This window comes from Centruroides sculpturatus, unplaced genomic scaffold (assembly GCF_000671375.1).
Source record: "Centruroides sculpturatus isolate CEXI.00-Female unplaced genomic scaffold, Cexi_2.0 scaffold768, whole genome shotgun sequence".
Classification (NCBI taxonomy): Eukaryota; Metazoa; Arthropoda; class Arachnida; order Scorpiones; family Buthidae; genus Centruroides; species Centruroides sculpturatus.
In genome coordinates this window covers 36,220-56,598 of record NW_019386336.1, presented here as the reverse complement: position 1 = coordinate 56,598, position 20,379 = coordinate 36,220, and the positions used below count along the sequence as shown (strand labels likewise).

The window sequence follows — 20,379 nt, the reverse complement described above, 5'->3', positions numbered from 1 at the left end:
TATATTTCATCCAGGCACATTTGAGCCTATTTATAGCATACTTTTGTAAAGTGATGGTTTCGTTCGGTTGACGGTGACGGAACATTTTGCTTTTACTTTTAATGGATACAGATAATATTATATTATATATAATNGCATATTGTAGGTCTAGGGACACCATATTTCGAAATGCGCCACTGATAGCTAGCGAAAAAGATTATTTTTTGATACATTTACATATATCCCATTCATGACTCTTTTTTCGCACTGCTGGTTTGGAATTAACCAATAGCACTTTCACGATAAAATTTTATATTATTTATAGAATTTTTATGTTACTTTTATACAGTATTAGAATTTTAATTTCTTGTGTTGTTTATATTCGAATATTTAAAATTTAATATTCTGTTTTTGTTGAATTCTATTTTCGAACAGTCTGTAACTGATGGTCCAATAATTAGTCATCTGAGAATGGCCTGTGCATTAAGCTGAAATGTTAGTATATAACGAAATAAATGTTTCTCAGTAGCCAAAGTTGTTTAGTGATGAGTTAGTTCATTACTATCATTATATACATTACATAAATCATCTGCTTATATACAGTATGTATAAATATGACTTTAGAATTTCATAAAAACTATATTTAAATCAAAGAAAAGAGCAAATTCGTTCCTCATTAGGCAGCCATATTGTCAATTCCGCGATGGTCAATGGCGACCAATGGTAGACATATGCAAGCTCGGTTTCTACATATAATTGTANGTAAGGTGATATTTCTTGTGTTATGTCGGGGATAAAGCAAACCCTCGTGGTATGTAATTAGAACAGATCTTGTATATGTTTCGCGGTTGGAATTGTTCGGTTCAATTCGGCTAGAGTATTTAACCTGAACTGTAAGAGACCGTGATAGTGTAATCGTCACAGAATAAACACGCTTGTTTTCTTTGTTTAACAATTTTTGTCATTGTGAAGTCCTTATTCTCCGTTGTCATACCCAACCCTAATACCTAGTATACCCAGGTATACCGGGGATAATACAGCAGCTTCGGGTGTTGGCAAATAACGTCCATGCCAAAAATTAAGTCATAGCCCGCCCCATTCGGAAAACTCAAACTAGGAGCCTTAGCGCTTACCCTACAACCGTTCCCAAACCTGCATTCCATCATTACAGCCTCATCACTTCTCAAGAGGGCACCCGACATCCCACTTATACAAGAATCATTAAATACGACCCAATTTCCATTATGCTTCTTTATAATTTCAGCTAGTTCATCTTTAATTAATTAATTGCAGTCCTTTCCGCGCCAGTTTCGACAAAACAATTAATCTTGGTACCTAACATTAGGTCTTCGATTGTCGGTAATCCGCGTCTGGACAATTGAATTCCCTTGGTCAGTTTCAACTTCATATTCTGGTCACCTGTCTGACTTTCCAGATGGCCCTCAATTAGTTTAAATGCCTACGCTTATCGCACAGCATAGCCTGGTGCCCTTTCTTCCCGCATGCATAAGATCTTTCATTATTCCATTTTCTTTCGGGTTTCCCATCTCCCTTCGTGCACTCTGTTAATGACGTGACAGATTCCCTCAATGCCAGTATTTGACCCTCGAGCTCTGCCTTATGACTTTTCAAGCCGTCCTCTTTCTCGGATGCCAAATTCCTATGTTCTGAATTCGTGCACACCTCGTTCATTACTCCCCTTTTCCCGCAAGCCGCCTCAATCTCCTCTTCTTCTGCCCCGCATATTGGTCCAAGGTTTCCGGATGTTTTTGCATTACCTGCCTCCGGATGTCAGCGGCCAAACCTCTCAAAAAACACTCCTTCATAGCGTTATCCCGAAGTGGGGCCAAGTTACTGTTACGAGCTACGGCTTGCGAGAACAAAGACCTTATGCGGATCCGTACTCACAGACCTTCTCTCCTTTCTTTTGGGTTATTTTTAGGACTTGATTGAACGATCTTGTTCTTTGTCCCTACGATCGAATCATTTGACAAGGCCCCTTTTTATCTCGTCGTAACTTGTGATGCCTTGATCCCTTAGATCGAAAAATACCGAAAGTGGTTTCCCCCAGTGGCGTAGTGTGGGTGTCAGCCGCCCGGGGTGGAGGAAAATTTCGCCCCCCTTATTTAGGTATCTCAATTTAAAAGACTAAAATTCAGTTTCGTCACAGAATAAGTAATGAAAAATTCCGTGCTAGTGTTGCTACCTTTTTAAAATCTCTGACCCGGACGGAAGGTGAGGTTGTTCAAACAAAAGTGGTAAAAGTTTATCCTTACGTCATGGGGCCTTGAACGTTACCGGATTAATCGATACGGAAATGGGGGGACGCACGCTTGGCCGACTATTCACAATCCTGTCGCGGACGCCAATGTAAACTCCGCGAGGCACGTGGTCTGCGGTTTTAGACAAAAGATGAATGAAACAAAGGAAGGATAATGAATAGTCGGTGAAAACGTGTAACTTGACAAACAAAGGTTTATTTGAGACGAAAAACGCGGTACAATATTAATACAAATACACAGTTCAAGAACGGAAACCGATAGCGTCACAATAATAATACTGCTAGATATTCCCCCTTCCAAATTTCCTTCCTGACGTGAGGCCCTGCTTTTCCTGACAAGCGGTATAAATCTGATGACAAAAATTTTCACAAAGAAAAATTTGGGAAACAACCTGAAAAGCGACAATCCAAACAAGTTTGCCTCCGGTCATACTTTAAAGGGATTCCCAGTGTGAAGGTAAGGAAACAAAGAAACTAGGGGAAATAGGGGAAACTAGGGGAACATAGAGAAGGAAAGAAAGAAATATGATAACTCAAAATAAAACAACAAAAACAACTGGTTTGTAGGAAGTGATGTAAATTTCGAATATTTGAAATATTCGTATATTTCACTTTTTCAAAATGAAAATGTTTCGAATATTTGGTATTCGGGTTTTGCCAAATTTTCAGTATTCGCCTCAGCTATCCTAAATGACGTCCATACTGAAGGGAGGTTATGACGAGAGGAGGAGTTGAACTTCACTGGCAGACGTCCGTTTTATTTCATTAAATTTTATACAGTTTATACATTTTATTATTCATAAAGTGGTAAAGATTTGGGAGGGTTGAGTTTTGTTAAATGTCCGAAGAGGGGGGTTACGGAAACTTGGAAAACTAAGACAATGGGAGGAGGAGAAAAAATTTAAAGAAAAACGTGGACGTAATTTGCACACCTCCTTACATAAAATTGGTAACTAATCAAAGTTCAGTTATTAACTGTCGTTGAATTGTAATAATTAAGTCAGAATTTATATTAGCCACTCTATTTGATTTTAAATAATATTGACATTCATCTTCAATGAAATACAAATGAAGACATACAAAATGATAAATGAAAAACAAGGTATTACACATTTTTAATTTTTTTCATTAAGTGGTAAGTTTTCGTGGAGGTTGACTTGTTTCTTTAATTATGGTCCTAGTCCCATATAATTGTTTTCTGGAGACCGGATGACCGAGCGGTCAAGGCCTACCTCTCTGGTGGACCCGGGTTCGAATCCGGACTGGTCGATAAATCCCCAAAAATTTTTAGGGAGTGGTCCGTCCGGATATGTCGGGCCCCATCCCTCACCACCCGGCCGCCCCATTGTGGGCCTGGCCGAACCCATAATGGGCTTTCTAATGGACGCCCTCTTACTGCCCACAGGGCGGAAAGAGTTTTAAAAAAAAGTCCCATATAATTTCCACGATCGCCGGTGATATATTCTATTGCAAGGAAAAAACCTCTCACTTTCAATGGAGGTTACCGGAATGCACAGAAATTTGATACGAAAGGATTAAAATCCTTAGAACCACCATACTCAACCTGCGGCCCACTAAGCTTTTGTGAGTGGCCGAGACATGACCCGTAAATAATGCATCAAAAAAATTTTGTGGCAAAAAATAGAATCGCTCGCACCGTTAAGTCCCTTTTGCCCTTTCTTAGAAAGTTGTCGTCGCCAAATGTCCGAGCATTGTGAACATGTGGTGGCCATCAGGCGGCGATCCGCAAGGGATTGTAAAAGTAGAGCTAGACTTAGTAATTTACTAAGACCCATAGCGCCTACACGCGATATTAAAATTGAGTAAACAATAAATCACAACTGAATTAGCGACCATTTTATTTGAGAAACTGTAATTTATAATTATTATCAACCACGTCAGCAGTGTCTTCCAAATAAAAACGAAAAATGCCTGACGAAAATAGATTGTTTCAAGAAGAATGGGAAGTAGTACAAAACAAACACGGTTTAGCAACTTGTTTGATCTGTCGTGAAAGTGTTATATTAAAGAAATATAATATTACTCGTCATTTTAACACTAAACACAAATCGTTCAATGTTACTTATCTTCGGGATCTCTCATAAGACGCGAGAAATTGGCTATTTTTAAAAAGTCATTGCAACATCAACAAAATATGTCTGTGACAATAGCACAAGATGCAGCTGTAACAAAGACATCCTATGAAATTTGTTATATACGTACTTGGTAAACATGTGAAACCGTTTACTGATGCTGAAATTGTGAAGGAATGTTTTTAAGCGCTTCCAATGTACTGTTTGATAAATTCAGTAACAAAAATCAAATAATTTCGGAAATAAAAGAATCCAGCTTTCAGATTCTACCTATTGAAGATACTGCAAACCATATTTGCGGTAACGTAATTGAAGACTTGAAAAACTGTAAGTTTTTTAGTTTAGCTTTTGACTCTAGCACGGATATTTCAGCAACATTACAATGCTCGGTTTTTTGTTAGATATTGTACAGAAAATTCAATTTGCGAAGATTTTTTGAAATTCTTCCAATGAAGGACCAGACCAAGAGCAAAGATTATGTCGATACTATTTGCAATTTTCTAGAAGAGAACAAGATAGATATAAAAAAAAATTAGTTTGTGTGTGTACCGATGGCTGTCCTTCAATGACTGGATCCTAAAATGGATTTATTTCTCTACTGAAACAGAATTATGATTTGACAAATCTAATAACATTTCATTGCATCATTCATCAGAAAAATTTGGCTTCACGTATTGCTAGTTCTAAAGTAGATACTGTGATGAAAACTGTCATAAATATAGTGAATTATATCCGAGCACGAGAATTGAACCACAGAAAATTTAAAAGACTTTTAGAGGAAGTGGGTAATCAATACAGTGATATTCTTTTATATACCTCGGTACGTTGGCTTAACAGGGGAAAAATTCTGAAAAGGTTTATTTCTTTGTGAAAAGAAATAATGCTGTTTTTACAGCAAAATAATAAAATTCACAGTGAACTGCAAAATGATGAATGGTGATGTATTGTAGCGTTTCTGCGCGACATTACAGAGAAGCTTAACAGCCTCAATACTGGTTTACAGGGTGAAAATAGAATAATTTCACCGATGGCGAATAAAATATTTGCTTTCGAAGGAAAATTAAACATTTATTACCAAGAAATACGAAACAAAATACTGCAAAATTTTCCAACCATGACAAAAGCTAAACAAGACGGTATTAATATTTTTCCAGAAAACTACACAATTTTTTAAAATTATTTAACTGCGCTATCAGAGGAATTTAAACACAGATTTCATGATCTAAGAAAAATAAAAAATATGTTGTTACTCATTGAAAATCCCTGGCTATTGGAACCGACAATAATATCAGAACTGGCTGATGTATTGGCATGTAATTACGCAGAGCTATTTGATGAATTTATTGAGATGAAGAACAACACACACCTGGAAGCTATTGCTAAACAAAAGAGAGCGGAAAATAAATACGTTAACTTCTGGAAAATAGTGCCTGAACAATATAAGACTGTAAAAATATGTGCTCAAATTTTACTTACGTTGTTCGCATCAACGTATCTATGTGAAACGTCATATTCAAAAATGAAATATACAAAAAGCATATATAGAAACCGCCTTACTGATTCACACCTGGATGCCATTTTACGAGTAGCATGCAGAAGTTACAAGCCTGATTTAAATGAAATTGTGAAAAAATGTTCGCCATATCAACAGTCACACTAATTTTCTAGGGTGAGTGAGAAATTATGTACGTTTTTTTTATTATAATCGTTATGTTGCGGCCCGCGTGTAATACCTATCATGTGTATGTGGTCCGAGAAAAAAAAAAAAAAAAAGGTTAAGTATGGTAGCCTTAGAATATTGTGAGTTAAGTGGTTGGTTATCGATCAGTGGATTTTTCGTTTTGATATCGTTAGATTACATATAATTGTTCAGTTAAAATTCTAAAATATAAGCAAAAGTACGATTTACTTCTTACACATCGCTAAAAGCGCATACGCCACTTACTTTAGCGAATATTCGGAAAATTTGTGTTTCCAAGAGTTGATATTCGAATACTGTATGTCGAAAAACTGAAAACACCGGTTTTTGAATATTCGAAATATTGGAAATTTACAACACTAGTGTTTAGTTATATTTAGTTACTTATTAAAAGTTTCATCAATTTACATTTGCAAAAATGCAAAATACTTACTTTTTCAGGAGAAACTGGTTTATCATCATCTAAAATAAATCTAAGTGAATTCTGTACATCTTTCCACAATGATTGATACAATCTGTATAAATTATATAAGTTATAAATTTGATATTCATAATATACTAATATCAATATTTGATATTTACTATAGGTTATATGAAGTTTTACAATAAAAATTACCATCTTATTAATTACTAGTCATTCTAATTTAATTGCAATTAAGCACTGAAATAAAATATTAAATATTTTTGAAAATAAAATTATCACAATGCTTATGATAAACCAGTTGGAGGGTTGAACAGTTAGTTTAAGATGACAGCCTACTGCTTTAGGGAACCAGTTTCTCGCAGGAGTTCTTAAAGGGTGGTCCCGGATATTTTGGGCCCCATCCCTCATCTTCCTCCTTCAGCCACTAGCCACTATTGTGGACCTGAACAAACTCACAATGGACTGAAAAAAAAATCCATGTGAGTAACCACAGGATGGAAAGAGCAAGAAAAATAAAACGTTTATGATAAATATTTTCAACTTAGATATCTAATAGTATCTTAGCTATGTCATATATTAAAAAGATAAACATAATTTTAAGATCTCTAACAAAAAGTGTATAATCTATATAACTAAGGACCACATTTGTATGCACGTGCATTTTTTCTTTCTTTCTTTTCTAAAATGTTAATGGTTTTGAAACATTATAACTTGCTTTGGGTCCATCCAAATGGAACAAATTAATGTCGTCCGATAATGCATTTAAAATAAAATATGCATTTATGATTTTTATTGCATATTTTGCAGATTTGACCATTTTCGGGGCTATTATTATTTTACAGTCTCATAAACTTTATAACTTGTTTGCATAGTTTAGTCCTGTTATCTGTGCAGTGAGTTGTAAATTTCTTTTTCTTTTTTTTCTGCTTGCATAGTGAAAAATATTCAATTACAGATAAACGCGCGAAATTTAAATGTTTTAAATTTGAAATTAATTCGTATTCACATAGAGACTACGTTGCAGTTTCTGCATTCCATTAAGAAATTCATTGAATTTCTTTAGTATTAGCGAGGTTGAAGCCGAAGTTTTAAACGCGAAAACGTGTACGTCGGACGTTCAACGCCATTTTCCTGTAAGCCTAGAAGTTTGACGTTGGTGTTTGGATAGTCAGTGGAATCATACTCGACATTCCAAACACCAATGTCAAATTTCTAGGCTTACAGGAAAGTGACGCTGAACGTCCGACGTACACGTTTTCGCATTTAAAACTTCGGCCTCAACCTCGCTATTCTTTGTGTGATACGTTCGACGAAAAAACAACATCAAGAAAAAATTGAAATAATTTTTTTTGTTTAATTATGATATTTTTGTTTAATTATGATGTTTAATTATGATAAGTTTATACTCATCTATAAAAATTGAATCATGCAGAGTAGCACTTTTAGACTTCATGCTGAGCAAGAGCCCAAATTTGGCGGGTTACAATAATGATTTGATCGAACTAGCTAACCTTATTTGTTATCAATCTTTTTTCGCATTTAATGGCCGTCGATACAGACAAAGAAGAGGAGTCCCTATGGGAAGTCCCATGTCAGGACTTTTATGTGAGCTTGTATTGAGAAGGTTGGAAAAAAGTGCTCTTTCTGTTTTCTTAAATGCCATTGTGTATTTTAAAAGATACGTGGACGATGTCTTGGTAATTTGGAAGAATGACCAAAAGATTGATGAGTTTATCAACATGATAAACAGCAACAATGATGGTCTCATGTTGAAGATTGAACAAAAATGTGCTTCACGGATACATTTTTTAGATATTGACATTGAATTTAAAGAAGGGCGTTTGACAACTAATGTATACGTAAAACCGACGCATAGCCCTCTGTACATTCCGTCCCATTCTAATGATCCCTACCAGTACAAAATGGCTGCCTTCCGTGCCCTTATCCAAAGGGCTTTTCTCTATTGCAGTAATGTCTTGGATAGGNGTGCATTAAGCTGAAATGTTAGTATATAACGAAATAAATGTTTCTCAGTAGCCAAAGTTGTTTAGTGATGAGTTAGTTCATTACTATCATTATATACATTACATAAATCATCTGCTTATATACAGTATGTATAAATATGACTTTAGAATTTCATAAAAACTATATTTAAATCAAAGAAAAGAGCAAATTCGTTCCTCATTAGGCAGCCATATTGTCAATTCCGCGATGGTCAATGGCGACCAATGGTAGACATATGCAAGCTCGGTTTCTACATATAATTGTACACTTTGTTTATTATATAATATATAATATCGAGAAGTGAATAATTTCTCAAAAATATATTTTGAGTAAGAAAATAACTATTAAATTTGTAAAGTATTTATAAAAAATAAAAGATGAAACTTTACTTACTTATTTGACATTTTAAAATTAGTTCATTCTTATCGAATGTTTGTTTATGATCGATTCTTCGGTTGCTTGGCAACGTTCTATGTAAATGTACAGTTGTCAATTCAGTTTAATATTTATTTCTATTATTTCTATATATAGAATTTAAATTACCATAAAATAAGTGTAAATAATTTTCCAAATACAAAAATATATAAATTAAAGTCAATTATTTAACTTTTTGTTCATTTAATTATATAGGCCTAATTACATAATTAAATGAATAACGAGCAATTATTTATTGTGACATCGTCACAATTCCGTGTTACAATTTTTACACAATACTCTCCAGCTGAAATTAGTACTGTAATGTCTTGCACCTGTATATCAAACTTTTCCGTTAGCAACAGAGTAGTGCTTGTCATCTATCTAACTCCTTTCAGGTAATAAAATTTGAATTGAACTAACATGACTTTCGGTTTGTATCAGAAGTTCGTATATACTTAATCAGGGCCTACTGTCCCTAATCTTTCCAGATCTGGCCTAAACAAGGACGACACAAAATTGCGAAGCGTCCTTATTAATCCAGAAATTTTCGGGACGATTTGTTCTGGATATATCGAACTTCGTCCTACCACCAGGCCAGTCCTTCATCATTATTATTCATCATCGGTTTAGCAAGATCTTCGTTATGGAACTGACTAAAGCCATGACGCACATGAATTTTTTTTAAATATTAGGTAGTCAGTTAATTATAACTAACAATAATGAAATAATAATTAAAACTCTGGTTTTTACATCGAAACCGAAACTTAATCTAAAATTTAAAATAAAACTAAAATTATTTAATTAATTAATGTAAATTACAATTAAAATTTAAATCAAATTAAATGAAACATATTTCGGAAAATGTGGATAAAATACTTTTGTCCGCCTTGATTGATTCGGTTATATTTCATCCAGGCACATTTGAGCCTATTTATAGCATACTTTTGTAAAGTGATGGTTTCGTTCGGTTGACGGTGACGGAACATTTTGCTTTTACTTTTAATGGATACAGATAATATTATATTATATATAATACTGTATTATATTGCATTTGTAGGTATTTTTATGCATGAAATACAGATATAAAGGTTTTTAAAAAATTACTTTGTTTTGGTAGTCGGGAACGGACTAATCCATTTTATATTGTTTCTTATGTGAAAACTTGTTTCTGTTTGAGAATAAATCGGTTTTCGAACAAATTTTACGAGCGAATCAAGTTCGAAAACCGAGGTTTGACTGTATATGCGACCGAAGTTGAACAAAGTAATAATCGATTTGTTCAAGCAATTTTCCATCACTAATTTTATGGTGTGTTTCGTTTAGAAACCTCTTGATGCTTGATGAGAGTCCACTTTAAAGCATTCTAAGTATATATCTGCTATACAAAGGAATGAAGCACCTGTTATAAATTTAAAAAGTAAATTTTATAAATTTACTTTTATAATTAAAAGTAAATTTATAAATGTTACGATAACTATATACAGTGGAACCTCGCTTAACGAGCATAACTCGTTCCAGAATCTTACTCGTAATACGAAACACTCGTTAAGTGAAACAATTTTTTCCGTATAAATTAATGTAAAATACGATAATGCGTTCCACGCCGAAAAAGTACTCAAATATTTTATGTATCACGTTTAATCAAAGGAAATTATACAATATACATTGTTAAGGAGCGTAAATGAATCTTCTAGCACGGAATGAGTCAACCTGGAGTGCGAATTCGATTTGCAGAAAAAAAAAATTATAGGTAATATGTCTGATAAACACGCCAAACGATATGCAAATTCTTGGGCTATGTAAGCTATAATTAAATATTAGAAATTAATTGACTAGAGGTAGGTAGTCATGCTGCCATCTCGTATTAAATTTAATAACCAATTCCAAATTAAATTTTAGAAATGTCTAAATTAAAAATTATTTATAATTATTAAATTTTATACAAGATGGCAGCATAACTGCCTATCTCTAGTTAAATTAATTAATTTCTAATATTTAATTATAGCCTTTACATAGCCCAAGAATTTGGCATATCGTTTCAAGGTGTTAGAATATAAGGTTGCCTCATACCAAGGTCTTAGAATATTCTAAGACCTTGATATCGTTTGGCATGTTTATTATATAACGGGCTATAGCTGTTGATGTTTAAAAGTAATATGTGTGAACACAAGTTTGGAATAATGTGAGATCACAAGTGACTCTAAGATGCTAGCGGAACAAGTGCTAAACACAGACTGATGGAGCATGCGCACAATCCGGGACTTCTCTCCTTGTCACTCGTTAAGCGAATTATTTTTTACAATTTGTTTTGCTTATTATGCGAGATGCACGTTAAGCGAAGTTTCACTGTATAGTGTAGGATGATTTCAATACTAAAAACCAAATTAAACCAAAGCAAAAATTTATAATTGTTTATTTCTTATATCAAAATGTAAAAAAAAAACTATACAGGCGTACTGTACGGTAGATAAAAAAAGCCTAAAAACATATTTAAACAATTATTTATTAGGTACACAATAGTATAGGCTAAAAAATTATGCAAAGATAAAAATAATAAATAAACAAAAATTCCGAAAACCTCGTTAATATTGTAAATAATCATAAAATGATAACTTTTTCATTTTTCATTTTTTCCGTTCTGTGGACACTAAGAGAGCATTCTTTTCTTACCCATCAAGCTAGGCCCACAACGGGGAGGCCAGGTGGAGGGGACGAGATCCAACATATCAGGGACAGATCGCCCATGAAAACTTCTGAGGTTACTTGCTTAGATTCGATTGCAGCTCCCTCAGAATGATAGGATGATGCCTTAATAGTTTTGATAGGATAGGATGATGCCTTAATAGCTCAGAATGATAGGATGATGCCTATCAAGTCGTCCATAAGTTGTCAATCTTTAAAACTAATACAGTCGACAACTTCTTGTTCGAAATCCCGAAAACCGAAGGTTTTTTCATGAGTTTGAGGTTTAACTTGCATAAATGTCACTGAACAAAACTTCATAACTGACAAGGGGACATAAGTATGTATTACTGTATTTTTAATTCGTCTTACAGGAGAATGTTATTTTTCGTAAGAAATGAAGATCTAGAAAGAAAATATGTAAAAAATGATTTGTTATCAAAACACAAAGGCTTGAATATTTAGGTCGGTAATTAGTGAAACCCTAGGGAATTCTTACTTTTATAAATGCCAATACTACCATTCCGAAGTCCGAAAAATTCCGAAATACGAGGTGTCTGGTTCCAAAGATTTCGGATATGAGATATTTCGACTGCGTATGATTACAATAGTTATAAAAAAGTTTCATTTTATTGAACAAACTCAAAGTAAAACTTTATTTTTAAAAATGTCTTCTGAATTACATGGATTTTTCTTTCGCTGAATTGATGAAAGTATCCATATCATCATTTGAGTTATCATCCATCCAGTAAACTGAAATATCAGAAAAATTATTTAAAATTAAATTGAAACTCATTTAAATATAAATGAGTTTCAATTTAAATTACTCGTACTTTTATATTTAAAAAATTCTATAAACAAAATTAGAGAACCTGTAATAAAATAATTCAATTTAAATGTATAACAGACATATGAAAGATTCGTGAGAAAATGGTACGAGTAACAAAATGTACAACGGGATAAAATTTAAAATTGGTTAAAAAATCATATTTTATTAAATTAAATTCATAAATATATTTATTTATTTATTTAATTTACATATTATTAACATTAATTTATAATTATTGACATTTATCATCCTTTTATTTTTAAATTGATACTCTTTTGTATTTTTAAATTTTTAACATAAAAAATTTTTTGTCACTTATATATGAAGAGGTGAGCGGAAGAGCGGTATGAGTACAGTGCATTCGCGATAATTGGAACAATTTTGTTCGTAATTTCGCTAAATGTTTCAGTCAAAAACAAAAAGGAATCATAAATTCGTTTTTAAAAATTAAGTAATGCTTATAGTCCTTTAAATATTATTTTATTTGGATGCAATTTAAATAAATTGTAGACCTATAAATTCCCACTGTCGTATGTCTGTCTTTCCTTTATCTCGAGAAAGGAGTTAAATAGATGAAAGGCAAAATCAGACATGAAACCTTAGGGGCAGGAGGCCATGATTAAGTATATAGGAACTTCCGATAAAAACCGAATGTCACATGATTTGAATTCAAAATTTTTCCTCCAAAAGGAGTCAGATAGATGACCTGCACTACTCTATTTCTAACAGGAAAAGTATGATGTACACGGACAAAACACTATTAGTTTGAGATGAAGAGCATATATTTTAAATTAAATAAATTAAAAATATGATTAAAATTTCAGCCAGGCATTGTGACGATGTCACAATAAATAATCGTTCGTTAAATTAGTTTGGTTTATTTGATTCTGATGAAACCGTGTTGTCGTTATTAAGCTGTTTCTTTGCAGACACACTAAGGTGACATATATCAACACTTGGCAACTTATTGACTATTATCCAACTGAATAAATAGTCAATAAGTTGCCAAGTGTTGATATATGTCACCTTAGTGTGTCTGCAAAGAAACANCGTGACGTCATTTACGCTGCACTCTCGCTGCATAAAGAAACGCAGCCATTTTGAAGGAGTGTCCCTTGTTCGACAATGAACCATTCCATCACGTCTCGATGACTCCGGGACGATGCGGTCGACTTCCGTTGATGGAAAGATGTCGATCCGAGGTCGGGAGATGGAAACGAAGATGGGCGCGAGACACACACACAACAGATCCGTCACTTGGAACTTTCGGGAGAAGAAGACGTCGCGTCCTTGAAAGTCAGGGGTTTTATCCGTTTTCTCTCAGATTCCCCTTACCGATTGGTCTCTCCTCGTCAGCTGATGACAATTCGAAACCTTTCGGGGGCGCGGGAGAGATGAAAATCGAAGTTTAATTCGATCTCCAACCGGAACTGGTCGACGGACTTACATTCTTCTATTGTTTAAAAGTCTTCTATTGTCTAGCGCCGCGTTTTCATAAAATAAAAAGCTATTTCTAACTACTATATTATTTTCTTTAAAACAATTATTTTCCGCGAATTTTAGTGAGGGTTCGGACCTGTCCACAGCCTCACAATTCCATTAAGAAATTCATTGAATTTCTTTAGTATTAGCGAGGTTGAAGCCGAAGTTTTAAACGCGAAAACGTGTACGTCGGACGTTCAACGCCATTTTCCTGTAAGCCTAGAAGTTTGACGTTGGTGTTTGGATAGTCAGTGGAATCATGCTCGACATTCCAAACACCAATGTCAAATTTCTAGGCTTACAGGAAAGTGACGCTGAACGTCCGACGTACACGTTTTCGCGTTTAAAACTTCGGCCTCAACCTCTCTATTCTTTGTGTGATACATTCGACGAGAAAACAACATCAAGAAAAAATTGAAATAATTTTTTTTGTTTAATTATGATATTTCGTATAAAATTCCGAACCAGATACGCGTCATGGATACGCGTTGGTTTTTAATAATAAAAAGCATGCATTTTAACGAATATAATTTTTTTAGTACAGTAGTTGGTATTTTATCAAAAGGTGATAAATTATTGTTTACAGATGCTTAAAATTTAATTAGAGCAGGCTCTGTGTACATTTCCTAAACTTATTTTTCCATATTTTAAAATTCGAAACTACTCTAAAATTCTTATGATCTTCATCATAGACACGTATTATCTTCAGGATGATTAGCGCAGTAGCTAACAGTGGCGGATTTCCTATTTGGCCCACAAGGTCCGGGCCTAGATGTTCAAAGCTTGAGAGCATAAAAATTCAAAATATTAATAATAACAATAAAATAATAAAAAATAATAATAATTTTATGCAGAAACAATTCATATAAGAATTAATGCAAATTAAAAGCTTAACATATGAATATATTTTGCATGAACAGAGTGGTAGTACTAATGATGGGTTTTCATTAGCAGTGCCCATTGCCTTTTCGATATTTCAAAATATTCAGTGCAAAAATGGCACTATCATAGTTTAAGGGCACCAGCATCGAAATTAGGTCTAGGGACACCATATTTCGAAATGCGCCACTGATAGCTAGCGAAAAAGATTATTTTTTGATACATTTACATATATCCCATTCATGACTCTTTTTTCGCACTGCTGGAACTAAGGTTTGGAATTAACCAATAGCACTTTCACGATAAAATTTTATATTATTTATAGAATTTTTATGTTACTTTTATACAGTATTAGAATTTTAATTTCTTGTGTTGTTTATATTCGAATATTTAAAATTTAATATTCTGTTTTTGTTGAATTCTATTTTCGAACAGTCTGTAACTGATGGTCCAATAATTAGTCATCTGAGAATGGCCTGTGCATTAAGCTGAAATGTTAGTATATAACGAAATAAATGTTTCTCAGTAGCCAAAGTTGTTTAGTGATGAGTTAGTTCATTACTATCATTATATACATTACATAAATCATCTGCTTATATACAGTATGTATAAATATGACTTTAGAATTTCATAAAAACTATATTTAAATCAAAGAAAAGAGCAAATTCGTTCCTCATTAGGCAGCCATATTGTCAATTCCGCGATGGTCAATGGCATCAATGGTAGACATATGCGAGCTCGGTTTCTACATATAATTGTAGACTTTGTTTATTATATAATATATAATATCGAAAAGTGAATAATTTCTCAAAAATATATTTTGAGTAAGAAAATAACTATTAAATTTGTAAAGTATTTATAAAAAATAAAAGATGAAACTTTACTTACTTATTTGACATTTTAAAATTAGTTCATTCTTATCGAATGTTTGTTTATGATCGATTCTTCGGTTGCTTGGCAACGTTCTATGTAAATGTACAGTTGTCAATTCAGTTTAATATTTATTTCTATTATTTCTATATATAGAATTTAAATTACCATAAAATAAGTGTAAATAATTTTCCAAATACAAAAATATATAAATTAAAGTCAATTATTTAACTTTTTGTTCATTTAATTATATAGGCCTAATTACATAATTAAATGAATAACGAGCAATTATTTATTGTGACATCGTCACAATTCCGGGCTACAATTTTTACACAATACTCTCCAGCTGAAATTAGTACTGTAATGTCTTGCACCTGTATATCAAACTTTTCCGTTAGCAACAGAGTAGTGCTTGTCATCTATCTAACTCCTTTCAGGTAATAAAATTTGAATTGAACTAACATGACTTTCGGTTTGTATCAGAAGTTCGTATATACTTAATCAGGGCCTACTGTCCCTAATCTTTCCAGATCTGGCCTAAACAAGGACGACACAAAATTGCGAAGCGTCCTTATTAATCCAGAAATTTTCGGGACGATTTGTTCTGGATATATCGAACTTCGTCCTACCACCAGGCCAGTCCTTCATCATTATTATTCATCATCGGTTTAGCAAGATCTTCGTTATGGAACTGACTAAAGCCATGACGCACATGAATTTTTTTTAAATATTAGGTAGTCAGTTAATTATAACTAACAATAATGAAATAATAATTAAAACTCTGGTTTTTACATCGAAACCGAAACTTAATCTAAAATTTAAAATAAAACTAAAATTATTTAATTAATTAATGTAAATTACAATTAAAATTTAAATCAAATTAAATGAAACATATTTCGGAAAATGTGGATAAAATACTTTTGTCCGCCTTGATTGATTCGGTTATATTTCATCCAGGCACATTTGAGCCTATTTATAGCATACTTTTGTAAAGTGATGGTTTCGTTCGGTTGACGGTGACGGAACATTTTGCTTTTACTTTTAATGGATACAGATAATATTATATTATATATAATACTGTATTATATTGCATTTGTAGGTATTTTTATGCATGAAATACAGATATAAAGGTTTTTAAAAAATTACTTTGTTTTGGTAGTCGGGAACGGACTAATCCATTTTATATTGTTTCTTATGTGAAAACTTGTTTCTGTTTGAGAATAAATCGGTTTTCGAACAAATTTTACGAGCGAATCAAGTTCGAAAACCGAGGTTTGACTGTATATGCGACCGAAGTTGAACAAAGTAATAATCGATTTGTTCAAGCAATTTTCCATCACTAATTTTATGGTGTGTTTCGTTTAGAAACCTCTTGATGCTTGATGAGAGTCCACTTTAAAGCATTCTAAGTATATATCTGCTATACAAAGGAATGAAGCACCTGTTATNCGTGTACGTCGGACGTTCAACGCCATTTTCCTGTAAGCCTAGAAGTTTGACGTTGGTGTTTGGATAGTCAGTGGAATCATGCTCGACATTCCAAACACCAATGTCAAATTTCTAGGCTTACAGGAAAGTGACGCTGAACGTCCGACGTACACGTTTTCGCGTTTAAAACTTCGGCCTCAACCTCTCTATTCTTTGTGTGATACATTCGACGAGAAAACAACATCAAGAAAAAATTGAAATAATTTTTTTTGTTTAATTATGATATTTCGTATAAAATTCCGAACCAGATACGCGTCATGGATACGCGTTGGTTTTTAATAATAAAAAGCATGCATTTTAACGAATATAATTTTTTTAGTACAGTAGTTGGTATTTTATCAAAAGGTGATAAATTATTGTTTACAGATGCTTAAAATTTAATTAGAGCAGGCTCTGTGTACATTTCCTAAACTTATTTTTCCATATTTTAAAATTCGAAACTACTCTAAAATTCTTATGATCTTCATCATAGACACGTATTATCTTCAGGATGATTAGCGCAGTAGCTAACAGTGGCGGATTTCCTATTTGGCCCACAAGGTCCGGGCCTAGATGTGCAAAGCTTGAGAGCATATAAATTCAAAATATTAATAATAACAATAAAATAATAAAAAATAATAATAATTTTATGCAGAAACAATTCATATAAGAATTAATGCAAATTAAAAGCGTAACATATGAATATATTTTGCATGAACAGAGTGGTAGTACTAATGATGGGTTTTCATTAGCAGTGCCCATTGCCTTTTCGATATTTCAAAATATTCAGTGCAAAAATGGCACTATCATAGTTTAAGGGCACCAGCATCGAAATATGGTCTAGGGACACCATATTTCGAAATGCGCCACTGATAGCTAGCNACTAGTTTCAGCTAGACAAAACGGGTTTTAACAAAGACATTCAGTATAAACTAGTTTCAACTAGTTAAAACGCGTTCTAACTAAAAACGGGTTTTGACTGTAACATATAGAAGAATAAGAAAAATATATATATAAAATTCTAAATTCATGGTAATTTAAAATATACAAAACTGGCAAATGCTAAATTTATTAATAACAATAACTGGATCGCTAATAGTAACACTTTAAATTAAACAAAGATACTTTTAGGCAGTGGCGGCCTTAGGGGGTGGCGAGCAGGGCAATCGCCCGGGGCCTCGCTCTTGGAGGGGCCTCGCGCAACAACCAAGTAGAGCGGAAGAGCGGTATGAGTACAGTGCATTCGCGATAATTGGAACAATTTTGTTCGTAATTTCGCTAAATGTTTCAGTCAAAAACAAAAAGAAATCATAAATTCGTTTTTAAAAATTAAGTAATGCTTATAGTCCTTTAAATATTATTTTATTTGGATGCAATTGAAATAAATTGTAGACCTATAAATTCCCACTGTCGTATGTCTGTCTTTCCTTTATCTCGAGAAAGGAGTTAAATAGATGAAAGGCAAAATCAGACATGAAACCTTAGGGGCAGGAGGCCATGATTAAGTATATAGGAACTTCCGATAAAAACCGAATGTCACATGATTTGAATTCAAAATTTTTCCTCCAAAAGGAGTCAGATAGATGACCTGCACTACTCTATTTCTAACAGGAAAAGTATGATGTACACGGACAAAACACTATTAGTTTGAGATGAAGAGCATATATTTTAAATTAAATAAATTAAAAATATGATTAAAATTTCAGCCGGCATTGTGACGATGTCACAAAAAATAATCGTTCGTTAAATTAGTTTGGTTTATTTGATTCTGATGAAACCGTGTTGTCGTTATTAAGCTGTTTCTTTGCAGACACACTAAGGTGACATATATCAACACTTGGCAACTTATTGACTATTATCCAACTGAATAAATAGTCAATAAGTTGCCAAGTGTTGATATATGTCACCTTAGTGTGTCTGCAAAGAAACAACAAAAAAAATTGGTTTATTTGGTTACGGCAACGCAACAAATGAGCGATCAGGATGCATCCCAGGAAGACTGTTATGGAAAACTGGATCCTATTTAGGTATTTCTAACGTGAAGAAAACCTGAAAAATTTCATGTGGCCAGCCTGTAAGCCATGCCCAAACTCTCGACTAACTACCAGTGTTTGGAGGTTTTATCCACTAGGCTACTGAAGGGCGCTTATTAAGAAATAAGAATTAAGAAAATGCCGTTCGGAAATGAAAAATCCCGAGTCATTAGATGTGGAAAATTAAATACTTATAAACTTTTCACAAGGTAACAATTTCGTTTCCAAGCAGGCAAATACCTAATAATATAGCGCGTCTATTTCGCGTTTTATCATTGTCGCAGTAATTACGTAAATATAATATATATTTTTTTTTAAATTGTCGTATATTATTTTTGTAAGAATTAAATTTAGTTTATTATTTAAAATTTTTGCCAATAGATGGCGCTACGTGTAAAGCCAGCAAATCGAATGTATGTAAAGTACATAGAAATCAATTGATTTATAAAAATCCAATCGATATTTTGGGGGTGGGATGCCCGATATTATTTAATTCAGAGTATGTAAAAACGTAACCGCCGAGTTTTGTAGCAATTGGTCGAACGGCTTAGTAGTGTATAGCGAACGAACAAACAAACAAACATCCTCATTTATATATATATGTTACAGTCAAAACCCGTTTTTAGTTAGGACGCGTTTTAACTAGTTTAGACCCTGTACACACTAGGCGTTTTTCAACGCGCGTTTTGCGAGCGCTTTTAAACGCGCGTTTTGCGAGCGCTTATAAGAACCAAGAGTTCTATGTAGCCGTACACACTCAAAAGCCAAGCGCGCGTTAAACGCGCGTTTTGCGAGCGCTTATAGATTTTTGTTAAAACGCGCGTTTTGCGAGCGCTTTACGGGCGCTTTGAGATATATGTGCTGCCATGTTACCGTACATGCGATCGCGCGTTTTGCGGGCGTCAGCCGAGCGCTTTGACATATATGTGCTGAAATGGAGAACGATCATTTCGATACTGATCTATTTATTGATGAAATCTAAAAGAGACCAACCATCGTCAAAGGATTTTATAGATATTTTAAAAGAATTAAAAAACTTGAATTTATTTTGTCTTAGTTTTGGATACAACGTCGCAAACATTTCATGCGTCAGTCTATCTCGTAATATTGGGTGCACCCAAAATTCTCTTTGCCTCCGCCGTCGTCTTTTATAGCGACGATAGAGGAGCCACACACAAGCAATCACTTCCACATCCATTTCCAAACCGAGCCAGTGCGCACGCTCCGCTAAACGCTCGTC

General features: G+C 33.5%; 1 protein-coding gene and 1 long non-coding RNA gene across 3 annotated transcripts in view; both read right to left on the bottom strand.

Moving 5' to 3' along the window:
- Positions 1–8,952, bottom strand: part of LOC111614594 (IQ and AAA domain-containing protein 1-like) — a 97,325-nt gene extending 88,373 nt beyond the window's left edge. For both annotated transcript variants that reach the window (XR_002754961.1, XM_023355964.1), the window contains exons 1-2: positions 8,874–8,952; positions 6,486–6,567 (exon numbers count right to left, since the gene is read on the bottom strand). Coding sequence is in view for 1 of the 2 variants with exons in the window: in XM_023355964.1 (XP_023211732.1) it covers positions 6,486–6,567; positions 8,874–8,884 (93 nt within the window). In the remaining variant the exon portion in view is untranslated. The remainder of the gene's footprint in view (positions 1–6,485; positions 6,568–8,873) is intronic.
- Positions 8,953–12,177: 3,225 nt separating this feature from the next.
- Positions 12,178–20,379, bottom strand: part of LOC111614590 — a 16,705-nt gene continuing 8,503 nt past the window's right edge. Inside the window, exon 3 of the long non-coding RNA XR_002754960.1 lies at positions 12,178–12,332. This is a non-coding gene — a long non-coding RNA (uncharacterized LOC111614590). The remainder of the gene's footprint in view (positions 12,333–20,379) is intronic.